Below are 12,770 nucleotides of genomic sequence, written 5' to 3'. Positions count from 1 at the left end.
AGCTACGATTCTCCGAAAATCAAACAGAGTTTACTTTTGTTGTAGTGGCCCCAAAAATAAAAGAATCCATGGTTAGAAAATTCAAAACAGAAAAATCAAGAGCCTTGAAAATCGGCGGCTCAGAATTAATGGGTCCCACATTGGGATCTTTTGTCGTTATGTTAGTTAAGCTGTTGGTAATAAACGATTGTGGTTAAAACAGCATTTGAAGGTCTAGGCCCTTATCGTGGTATCATCAACACGGAGTACTTGCTCTCCTCGAAATGACAAGACTACCCACATGCACTAATCACGTGGTCTTCATATGAGTGCCATCGCTATTTCACGTGACATTACCCTCGCATGCTTCAGAAGATCACGCCATGTGTCCCATCCAACGACCCAGGTTTGGCGCCTTACAAGTCGGGCGCCGCTGGTGCACGACAAGCCGATAGCCCAAACAAGTCATCTCCGGTGCTCAAAAGCGTGCGGCGGCGTGAACACCACGTCGTGTGATCACCCTGACACACGTGATTCCCACGTGGCTGCCGGAGGCCGACAATTGGATCGGCGACGTGTTCTCATCTCCTCCTCCAACTTGCTAGCCGAAAAAAGAAAACGACATAAATAGAAAAAAAAAATTTATTCGACAAATGCCGCTGAAGTCGGGAGAAATTACAGTAAGACCCTCATCACAAAAGTCACCCATGTGGGCCCAGTGATCAGTGAATGAGATCCAATGGGCTTAAAAACCTGGGCCAGTAATCCCCAGAAGTTGACAAATCGACAACAAAGACTAGATTCAAGCCTTCTGCAATAAATAAGTAAATAACTCGTAAATGGCAGTCAGATGCAGCAGCTCGGAGTTCTTCACAATTTGCCAGCTATTTTCTTTCCTGTTTTTTTTTTATTTTTATAATTTCATTGCCATCATGTCATTTTTCTCAGACCCTTTTTTTCCAATAAATTTAATGATATTTTATTAAACATTTTCAATAATTTAATTTGATTAATGATCATTAATTAAAATAACTAAATAATAATATCTCGATGCAGATTTTTGGCTCTGGTGCTGGGCGGCGTCCAGAGTGGCCTCGAACTCAGGACTAAGGCCTTGTTGTTGGTCCTCCTGGTACCATCTGACTTAGGAGGGCAGACAACAAGACCTTAGTCCTGAGTTCAGAATGCCACTCTGGGCGCCCTCGGGCGCCGCATTGGCACGCCCTAAGCACCAGATACAAATGTACAACAGGGAGGATGGGGCGTTGCGCTCGCCCTCGGGGCGCGTGATAGAAGGAAACAGACATGCATTCCTAGGCGAACTGCCGCAGCCTTTTATTAGATTTCGCCGCATTCAGTAGGCTGCAGGAAAGGCATGATGGCAGTTTCGTAAATAAAATCGGAAATGAGCCCCATTCCATAAAATAGTTAAATACATAAATTTTTGCAAAAATAAATAAAAATATCATCGTGGCTCCTGTATTTTCCATAGTTGTGGTGGGCGAGCTGACGCCTACCAGCCACCAGGGCCTCTGACCAACCCACCACCCCTAAAAAAGAATAAATAAAAATAAAAATAAAATCGCATTTAAATTAAATTATTAAAAAATTCAAAAACCAAATCCAGAAAGTTTCAGTAAACTCTCGTATAAATATCTTACTCCCTCCTGACAAGACTTTTTCACCGTTATTGCTATCACATTGTGAGCACAGTGATTCAATTATTTTCTCTATTCTATTATGTTTGTTTTTTTGGATTGCGAAGATATTTTCCAATTTTCAGGCAAGTCTTTCATCTCTCCTTCACATATTTTTCTATCTGTGGTTTTGGGTTTTTGTTGGTTTTTTTTCATTTTTTTGTTCTTCAATGATTTAAAGGTTTGGTGCTTCATGTAATGGTAATTTGCTTCGTTTTGGGTTCAGCTTGGACCGAGACTAGTGGGTGCGGTTGCATTTCTTTGATTTTTGTTTGTAGCTTCTTTTTTATCTTTGGGTTTTTGGGATTTTGAGGTAATGGTTAGATTTTGTCTTCTTTTTTTTTTTTTTTTGTGATGATGTAATGTGTGTTCTGGTCTCTGTTGGGCAGTGAATCCAGTTGCATATGTGTGGATTGGAATTTTGTAGGTTGGGATTTTTTTTTCCCTCTGAGATTTTCTAATTGATAATGCGAATTGTGCTTCTCTGCCTTTTTCTCTATGATTTTGTGTGAGAAAAGTGTTCTTAAATGTGAGATTTCTAATTGATCATTTGATCTTGATTCTGCTTTTTGAGATTCACAGTTGGGATTTTTAATTTATTGGTTATCAATTCATTTCTGTGTACCCGTGGCTTTTGATCCTTACACCCATTCCCTTTGTGTGATTCTCCTCATTATTAGTGATTTTTTTTTCTTGCAATCTTTTATTTGGGTTGGTTATTTGTGGAGTATATATCTAATGAATTTATGTGTGGATGAGGAATTTATGAAACTGGGGTTTGGGTTGAGATTCAAAATTGGTTTTTGAAGTTATCTAGTGAGATTCCTTGGTTTTGGTTCTCTCATTTTCACCTCACTGTATAGATCATTTTCGGTAATTCTTGTAATTTTTTTGTTTGGGTTCTGTATTTGCAGATTGCATGATGTATTATGATTGAATGAGGCCTGTTCTTTTGGTATGGAACAAGCTAGGGAGGAAATGGATGCAAAGAGTGTAGCAAGGGCTGCAGAACTGAAGAGAAAAGGTCTTGATGCTCCATTGATGAAATCAGAGGGTCACAATATGTTAGGATCACCAATGAAGTACGTATCTAGTGGTGGTGATTGGCCCAAAACCTTACCCCATGTCTACACCAATATGTTGGGGGGTAGTGGTTTAAATAGAAGTATAACATCCTTTGATGGATCTGAACCGGTGTGTACTAGTCCTTCCTCTATGAAGGATCCTGGACTTACAGTCGAAGAACTTACTGTGAGAAACTATAAGACCACAAATTTGTCTTCAGTTAGTAGTTCAAATAGTAGAGAGGGAATGCATCCTAGGCAGAGTCAGTGGCATCATCTATACCAGCTCGCAAGTGGGTCAAGAAATAAGATGACACCAAATGTCAGGGAGGATTTGACTGGAATGACTTCTGAAATTTGGGATTTAAAACCTTTGTTGAGTAAGCAAACCAGAGAAATTTCTGCTCAGTTTACTGGTAGTGACAACAAGATCATGTCAAGCAATAAACTGCCTTTTGGGCATGCACAATCAAAGATATTATCCGCGTCTAGCTCTCATGAGGTTTATGTGAAAAAAACCTTAAAGAGCAAAGGGATTGTTTGTAAAGGTGCAGAAGCTCATACCGGATTTGACATTTCATTCATGGGCCAGAATACTGAAAAACAGGCTCCTGTTGCATTGTTGAACTCAAGTGCTAGCATGGGGGTTGTTTGTAGAAATATGGAAGCTTGCAGTGAATCTGGTGTTTCAGCTATGAACCAGAATAATGAAAAACCAGCTTGTGTTGCATTGTTGAATTCAAATACAAACCATGACCAGCATTCTTCGCATAGTGCTGATAAGGCCAATCATGAATCTTTTGATGAAGGAATCAGCTTGAGAGATAGGCTGAAACCAGGAGGTAGTACATTAAATAAAGTTGAGAGCATGCATTTGTTTAAGCAGATTGTGGAGTTAGTGGATTTTGCCCATTCTCGTGGAGTTGCTTTACGTGATTTACACCCAGCCTGTTTCACTTTGTTGCCATCAAATAGGATTAAATACACTGGATCATCAGCTCAGAGAGAATTAGACACTGTCGTATGTCAGAATATGAATAAGAAGAGGTCATTACAACAGGATATGGTACCTTCCAGTAGTTTGGGTGCAAAGCAGCCAAAGCTAAGGGATGATGTGAACTCATTAAAACACCAATCTCAGTTAACCCTTAATCATGGTTTGAGAAGTGGAAGTGTGAGTGATACTGATATTCTTATTACTGGTCAAGATTCTGATTGTGCTGAACACATGGTTGGAAATGTTTCTGGCTACCAAAGTACTTCTATTGCAACACAGCAGCAGTCAATTTCTTTAAATGTCCATTTGCAAGACAAGTGGTATGCTAGCCCAGAGGAGCTCATTGATGGGATTTGCACATGTTCCTCAAATATCTACAGTCTCGGGGTTCTTTTATTTGAGGTGAGATGACTATTCTTCCAACTATTTGTTCTGTTAACTATTTTTGCAAAATGAAATTTCTTTGTGATCTTATTTCTTGCAATTTATTGTCATCAATTTTGAAATTAAGTCATGTAACTCAAAATTTAACTATGAGATTTCAGAGAGTACATTCTTGATTCTTATATGAATGGATGCTCTAACTTGAGAAATTGAGATATATTTGTGCAGATATACCTTGGTTTAGCATTATATTACATGCCCTTGGATTAGTATTAGTTAAGGAACACATTGTGCTGCTCATATTACTACATCCTTTTCTTTGTTATTGGAGCCTCATAAAAACTACTTAGGTTAAAAACATGAATTGTTTTCCGCAATCAAATATATCTACATTCCTTAGCCATGTCATGTTGTATGTTAAATTGCAAGTGAAGTATTTCAGAATAGAGTTGATTGGTCGGGTGCTTTGTAAGGGGCGGGAGTTGTTTTTTGTTTCTCCCATCTTGATCTTTGCCTTTTGGGTTGCCCTTTATCTATGCCTTGTGTACTTTGGCGTGCCCTTTTGCTTGGCATTTTTAATATTATTTTTTGCTTGCCTATTAAAAAAAAAGGTATTTCAAAATAGAGAATGGGGATTGATTAGTAGAAGTATATGGAGCTTATTGTATGCAAAAGCTGATAGGATGTGAGTCTGTCTATCTATGTATGGATTATAAAGCATCCCATTTTAGGAGCTGGGTAAGTAGGTGCCATCCTCTTCCTACTAAACCCTAGAATCAATATTTTGTTTTAACAAAACCTTTAGCTTTAGAAAGTGGTTTGAAAATGCTAGTTCTTTGAGTTTTTAAACCTACTATTAATTGGTAGAAAAAGTTGATTTTAATGTGGTGTTGTTTTTTCTGTTGATGAGTTGCCTGAGCTCATTAAACAAGAATAATGGCATACAAATCATGATTTCTTATATATTGCAATTGAGAGAAGACATTTCTTCCAGCTTCCATCTATCCTTATGTCCCAACTTGACTTTGTCTTCCATGTATAGCAATCCAACATGTATCTGAAGAGATTTGCAACCATAACTGAAAAACCTCAATTATAAGTTCGCTTAGTTGCTTCTCAGCCCCGTTGATTAGTTTCTATTCATTGCAAGTAGTTTTTGCTTCTTTTTTCCTCATTTCACTTTCTAGATCGTCATACTAGGAATTAAGTAGAAAATCTGTACTTCTGTGCTGATATGGCTGTTTTTTATCAGCTGCTATGCTCTTTTGAATCATCAGAGATGCTCTTCGCAGCAATGATGGAATTGCGCCAACGTATTCTTCCTCCAAATTTTCTTTCAGTAAATCCAAAGGAAGCTGGCTTTTGTCTTTGGTTACTTCACCCTGAGCCTTCATCGCGTCCAACCACAAGGTACTACTTATGCAGCATTTTCGCTTATCTACCACCTTCTACAGAAGTATTGAATTTATAAAATTGTATGAATCTCAGAACTAGCAACTTTAAAAGCATGAACTGCTGAGGCATCATTATTGCATATTACATTGGTAGTATGTTCTTAAGAAATGAGGTGTAAGGAAGTGAGAATGTGGATGCCAATCTTCCTTTCTGTATTTCTTCGATATTTTGGAAAATCCAACCATAACCCTGTTCAAAAAGGCATCTACTATCACGCCCCAACACCCGCTCTAAGGGTGTGACGGTCATTTCACACCTCAAGCTTGAAGACTCAAAGTGGAAACAATACAAACATTCATCTTGTAACTGGATGGTTTCCAATTACCAAATTCTTGTTTAGAGTAATAAAATAAATAAATTCTATAATCCTCAATTCTCAACTTTAAACTAACACATCAACCAAAGTATTATTGTCCAAATAACTCCAAACTCAAATATTTTAAACAGGAATTGAATTTTAATATCTAAGCAATGTCCAAAATAAAGTTTGAACCAAAATCCTAATAAAGAAAATTCCCCAACCTGGCCATTACTCCTCACCCGAATTGAGAGTACTTGAAAATTTGTCAACGAAGGAGAAAGAGCTCAAAGCCCAATAAGGAAAATACTAATACAATTTCATGGATCAAACATTTTCAATTATAATTGCAAATAAGAGATACAATGTATAATTTTTTTCATAAAAACTTTTGAGTTCAAACATGCTAATACATTCAAAACTTTTCAACTAAATATTCTCATATCCATTTCAAAATAATTTCATATTAAATTCAAATCAAATATATTCAAAATATTTTTACTTTAATTATCAAATAACAAATGATGCCTAGTTACATGAGACTTTACAAATGAGTGACTGACCTCAAATTTGGTGGATGAAACCAAAGGTCAACAATTATAACCCGTTGATTAGGGTCATGAGGTCAACTATTATAACCCATTGACTAGGGTCAAACAAACTAGAGTCAAACATTTTGTTTTATTTATTCAAACTTACAAAAACATATATCTCCACATTTTTCTATTATAAAGAAAAGAAAAGTTCTAACATATTTTTCATACAAAATATATTTGATCCATGCATAGAAACAAAAATAACATTTTACACATTTCAGAATAATATATAAAAAGAAAACTATTTTCTTTTGCAAAATCTACATTAATTTCCCTTACCTCAAATAAACATTAAAAAACCTTGGAGAAAAATAATCTTGAAAAATCTACTCTTTGCCTAACATAACATAAGAAAAATAACTATTATTATTGCTTATTTATCTAAAATTATAGGTTTGACAATCCTAAAAAAAAAAATTCCTTATGTTGATATTTTTATCACCTATATTATTTTTAACTTCCTAATCAATAGCAATTTAATGAGCGAGTTTCCAAATTTTCATAAAAGTTGTGACTATTTATTTAAAATAATAAATTATATTATTTTTAACTAAATCTCTCAAAAATATGTTCTTTTTATTTATTGCATTAAACTATTATTACTATTATCTCATTTATTAACTTAAAATTAAATATTATTATTTTTATTAATTTTCAAGTCCAATACTCAACGAACCCATTACCCTTTTATCTCCAGCACACACAAAACCCAAAGAAATAAAAAAAAGGTAAAAAAAAAAACAAAGTTTCTTCCCACTACCATTATTGTTATTATAATAATATATATATATATATATATATATATATTGGTTTCCCAACACCTAACTTTCTTCCTAGTGCACACGCATCCCTTTCTCTTTTTCTTTCTTTTTTCTTAACCCTACACTACACCGCCACTCCACACCCCTCATGTTATTTATTATTATCTTTTTCTTAACCCCACAACCTACTATACACGCATTCACACTTATTTTTTTCTTCACACTTCCAACAATCACACAACTTTTATTTTATTTTTATTTTTATTTTATGTTTTCTTTTTATTCATTTGAATATTAAAAATTCCTCTATTTTCATCAATAAGATAACCTATATTCATAAATTTTCAATATTGTGATCTAAAAATTAAATAAACTAACCCTAACCTAGATTGAAATCTTCCAAAGAATTTTTAAATAGTTCAAAACTAATTAACGAATCTAAAATAATAATCTAAGAGTTAAAATTTTACCTGGAAAACTAATCTTCAAAACCTCAAATTCTTCAGCCCTAAGTTGCCCTACACTCTCTAATCTCCATATAAAGGGTTTTTTGAATAAAGAAGACGAGAAAAATCTAATTTATACATAGGGCTTTTAAAAGCAAAAAGACCTTTATACCCTTATTAAATTTATTTAACTTATTTATTTTTAAATTATGGTTTTACCCCTAAATTGGGTTTGGGGCGTCACATCTACTACTTGTTCATGTGTAACTTAACCACCCACATGCTGTAAATGGTACCAATTAAGGACAACAAAAAAAAAAATTCCAACACTCAAGTCCTTAGCCTTCCAATTAGATTATAGATTAAATACCATTCATCTATTACCATTTTTGGTCCATGCATAGTTATATCCATCCAACCAACATCGATGGACATTTGATATGGTACAATTCAAACAAACAATTTGAATTTGTGAACCCCATTGCTTGTTCTCTCACCTTGAAACTGATATTGCATCTTTCTACCTTTGCTCACAAGTATGATATGTATCTGTAATGTTCCCATGTTTCATAAACATATACAGCCTATACTTCAATTTCAGAAGCTTATCGGATACCTTATGTTACATATAAAACCTATACTTCAATTTGAAGTTCATTGGATACCACAGAGAACAAATGAATTCATCTAGATTGGCACTAAGTTCCACCTGGAAAACCTTGGAGGTGAGGATTATCTGAATAGCATGAATGCAAATGATTTAATCATCCCATTCTTCCAGACTCTGAAACAGGGAAATGTTCCAGGAGGGAAATAAAAACTTAGTGCAAATTGTTGCTATTATAGCCATATGAATTGCTTAACTTTGGCATAAAATATTTTCCAGGTGGAAAATCACTTCACTTGTTATTCTGACTTTTATCCGCAGGCCAGCACTCCCATCCACCACTTTGAATTTGCATGTTCTCTGCCTTTCTTTGTTTGTTCTAATTTTGATTAGATATGTTATTTTTTTAACCTGGTTATGTCTAAATAGATGACTATTATGAGCTCAAAATACATATAATTACTCGATACTATGGCATATCATGACTTGTAGGCAGGTCCTGTAACCTTTGTCCTTGAAATATAGGCAATTATGTTTTTATTTGATACATTCAGAAGCCCTTTTTGTGTGCTACAGGGAAATCCTGCAGTCTGACTTAATTTGTGGAGGATCTCAAGAATTGTATTCAAGAGATGAGTTTCCATTATCTGCTGATGATGATGATGATACTGAGTCGGAGTTATTACTTTACTTTCTTACTTCAATGAAAGAACAAAAGGAGAACCATGCCTCCAAGTTGGTGCAAGATATAGCATGCCTAGAAGCAGATCTTAAGGAGGTTGAGACAAGGAATTTATTCAGGACGTCCTCCACTGTTTCTTGTACACATACTGACTTTCCCCATGGAAGAGGAAAACAGGGCCTCTGTCCTGAAGATCCTCTGAATTCCAGTGTTCATTATAAATCCATCCCAGGCTCAAATGTAAATGAGGCAATATTGATGAAAAATATCAGGCAGCTTGAGAGTGCATATTTCTCACTAAGATCCAAAATTGGGCTTTCGGAAACTAATGTGGCAGAACGCCCAGATAAGGATTTGCTGAAGAACCGTGATAAGTTGACTCAAGTGCAAAATGAGAATGAGGAGTTGAGCATGAATCAGAAGCCTAAGGATCGGATTGGAGCTTTTTTTGAAGGTTTATGTAAGTTTGCTCGCTATGGTAAGTTTGAAGTGCGTGGGACATTGAGAAATGGAGATCTCCTCAACTCCGCAAATGTAACTTGTTCTTTGAGTTTTGACCGTGACCAGGACTACATTGCAGCAGCTGGTGTGTCAAAGAAAATCAAGATTTTTGAGTTTGATGCACTATTGAATGACTCTGTTGATATTCATTATCCTGTGGTTGAGATGTCAAACAAATCTAAGCTTAGCTGTGTTTGCTGGAACAACTACATCAAGAACTATTTGGCTTCGACTGATTATGATGGCATGGTTCAGGTGTGTATTCTTTACAAATATCAAGAGGTTTTAGAACAATAATTGATCAGGTCATCAGGTCAGTCTTGTCCTGGCTGCCTTTATCTCATGTTATTCTTGGTAGATGCTTAGCTGCTGCCACCACCACTAAGCCATTTCTGCCTAATTCCTCCATCTTGCCATACTAACTATGGCAAAGCACCACCTCCTGCAGGGTCCCTAGTTAAATGGCAAGTTGGAGTTTGGATATTGCATCAAATTTATTCATATTTATTCTCAGAGAAAGTGCTGCTAAGTTGATTAGTTCTCTGGTTGGGGTTCTATATTAGTAACACAGATCCATAAGCATGTTAGCCTTCTGCTTTCTTTTGTTATATATTTTTTAAGATATAGAAGTTTCTGTCTTTGTTATCAAGGCCATCAAGGGTTTTTTGTTCATCAATTATCAATATCATTGGCCCTAAATTGTTTGCCATTTCAAACTATTAATTTAGTTGTTGTCGTTTTTCTTCTTGTTCTAATTGTTCTTGCTTCTTTTTTCTTATATGGTTTGCATGAATGAAATGCAGATGTGGGATGCAAGCACTGGTGAAGGATTTTCCCAGTACACAGAACACCAAAAAAGGGCTTGGTCTGTAGACTTTTCTCCAGTTGACCCAACAAAGTTTGCCAGTGGAAGTGATGATTGTTCTGTGAAACTTTGGCATATTAATGAGGCATGTTCCCTCTTGTATAATTTAAAAACCAGCTTTGATATGCATTTGATACTTCCACTATTATGAGTTAGAATGAGGGTAGTTTCATATTCCCTTTCTCTTTGTCAGGGTTTTATATTAGGAAACCTTAAAAAAAAAAAAACCGGATTCTATAGAAATGATAGATAATATATTTATTCGTTAATACTGTTTTTATTTTACACATAGAGATGCTCATCTGCTTTGTTTTTCCATTAAAATTTTTAATCACACAAAGTTTAAAATATAAATTTTGAATTTGACTGTTTTTACAGAGAAATTCTACCAGCACTATCTGGAACCCTGCTAATGTGTGCTGTGTTCAGTTCTCTGCTTACTCTACTCATCTGCTGGTTTTTGGATCTGCCGATTACAAGATTTATGGCTATGATCTTCGGCACACTAGAATCCCTTGGTGCGTTTTAGCTGGCCACCAGAAAGCTGTCAGCTATGTGAAATTTGTAGATTCAGAAACTCTTGTTTCTGCATCCACGGACAACACTCTAAAGCTTTGGGATCTCAACAAAACCAACTTAGATGGGTTATCCTCCAATGCTTGCACCTTAACCTTTACTGGTCATACTAATGAGAAGGTTGGTTCCTGTATTCTAAATAAGCTTTTTGAGCATTCGGTAAATACAATTTCTAAGCTTTCTCTTTTGCTTGATCAGAATTTTGTGGGTTTATCTGTTTTGGACGGATACATAGCATGCGGTTCAGAAACTAATGAGGTATATTAGTTTTAATCCTGACATAAGTTCGAATTTTTGTGATTAATCATGATCCTTTTGTTCTTTGGTTTGAGTCTTGGAATTTAGTTGTTCATAAATAAGTCTGTTGTGCATGTACTTTACATGGGAAGATGTCAAGCATACTGTTTACACCCTGTAGTCTTTCACGGAAAGTGACTGAATGCAAAACTCCAAATACAGATAAAATAGCACGCAGATCACAATCAAATGCCCATGTCCCCTTGCCCTCAGACTTTAGAATTATTACCATGTATTCAATTTCTCATTAATTGAGCTGTTGTATTTCTTCTCAGGTCTATACTTATCATAGATCTCTACCAATGCCTGTCACTTCTCACAAATTTGGATCCATTGATCCTATTACTGAGCATGAGATTGTTGATGATAACGGACAGTTTGTTTCAAGTGTCTGTTGGAGACAGAAGTCGAACATGGTCGTTGCTGCAAACTCAAGTGGAAGGATAAAATTATTGCAGCTGGTGTGAAATAAAGCTCAATCTGTCTTTATTCATCCTGAACCAGATTTTATTCCTTGCAAGTTTCTTCACCAATTGGCTGTCGCAAAGATTTACCTTTATGTCTTCTTAGGGTGGACAATGACCGACTACAGGAATTTGACAGATTGAAGACAAAGAAGGGGAACTGAGTTCACATGGAGCCCTCAGTTGCATATTGTGTCAGTTTGTGTGGGGTTTATGGCTTTCAAAAAGCTAATAAAATCAATTGAATTTTCTGACTCAAGCAGTCGCACCCTGTGAATCTCTGGGCTGATGCTAATCCAGCAAAAATGGATTGATTCATTTCAGTTCCCCATGTTACATTTGTTCAACTGAGAAAAATCGGAACTGGCAAGAATTTGGCTACATGTGTGCATGACTGAGAATAACCAAGGCAGCATGGTTGCCAAAATCATGTTTGTCACTGAGGCATGGTCACAGCCCTTCTCGACAAGTTCACCACCAAACCAGGCTGATACTAGATGTAAGATGGATGAGCTGGTAGTAATGATAGCTACTTAAGGAGTGCCTATCCTCTACAAATTACATCAATAAATTGATAAAAGAAGAACTATCATAGTACTTTGCAATCCATTTTAAGGAGTGCAGCTACTTCTGTGATTGCTCCTCAGAACTGGACATCAGTGGGTCCAAGGTATGCATACTTCACAGCTTCTGGAGTATTTCTTCTTTGTGCTACAGATAAAATTTGTTAAATCTTCAATCAGTTCAATTAAGCTCGTCATTGAGTTGTATGTATACAATTATTCTTGAATAATTACACAAATGTACATCAGGTGTAACTTTACTGACTTTTGGCATGACATGAATGAAATGTTTGTTGTTTCTTGAAAAAAAAAAAAGTAATTAGTATATGATATTTGTCATCTTGTCTTCTCGTATTGGATCCTTTGGTTCTGATTCATGCCCGCCATTGTATGTATTCACTGTTCTCCCATATGGGATCTCCTTTGCCTCTTGCTGAAATGAACTAAGCTCCCCATTCCTCGCCTTTTTGTTGGAGGGAATGATCATGATTTTATGCCTGAGTTTGTTCTGGAATTTTTTGTAAGATTAGGTGTTCAA

At 35.8% G+C, this 12,770-nt stretch overlaps 1 protein-coding gene across 4 annotated transcripts; it reads left to right on the top strand.

Annotated features, from left to right (window-relative positions):
* The first annotated feature begins 1,632 nt into the window (after window positions 1-1,632).
* LOC117932147 (protein SUPPRESSOR OF PHYA-105 1-like) lies at window positions 1,633-12,557 on the top strand. 4 transcript variants are annotated; one of them, XM_034853226.1, is made up of 8 exons: window positions 1,634-1,762; window positions 2,591-4,139; window positions 5,374-5,531; window positions 8,861-9,722; window positions 10,271-10,417; window positions 10,711-11,028; window positions 11,107-11,166; window positions 11,481-12,557. In XM_034853226.1, the coding sequence occupies exons 2-8, from the start codon at window positions 2,634-2,636 to the stop codon at window positions 11,670-11,672; spliced, it is 3,243 nt and encodes a 1,080-aa protein (XP_034709117.1). In that variant the 5' UTR covers window positions 1,634-1,762; window positions 2,591-2,633; the 3' UTR covers window positions 11,673-12,557. The 4 variants fall into 4 exon arrangements, with proteins under 4 accessions (XP_034709121.1, XP_034709117.1, XP_034709120.1 ...); XM_034853229.1 differs by lacking the exon at window positions 1,634-1,762 and adding an exon at window positions 1,808-1,877; XM_034853228.1 differs by lacking the exon at window positions 1,634-1,762 and adding an exon at window positions 1,855-1,921.
* The last annotated feature ends 213 nt before the right edge of the window (window positions 12,558-12,770 follow it).

This window comes from Vitis riparia, chromosome 15 (assembly GCF_004353265.1).
Source record: "Vitis riparia cultivar Riparia Gloire de Montpellier isolate 1030 chromosome 15, EGFV_Vit.rip_1.0, whole genome shotgun sequence".
Taxonomy (NCBI): domain Eukaryota; kingdom Viridiplantae; phylum Streptophyta; class Magnoliopsida; order Vitales; family Vitaceae; genus Vitis; species Vitis riparia.
The sequence above is the reverse complement of the archived record's forward strand: the minus strand, read 5'-3'. Positions and strand labels throughout refer to the sequence as shown.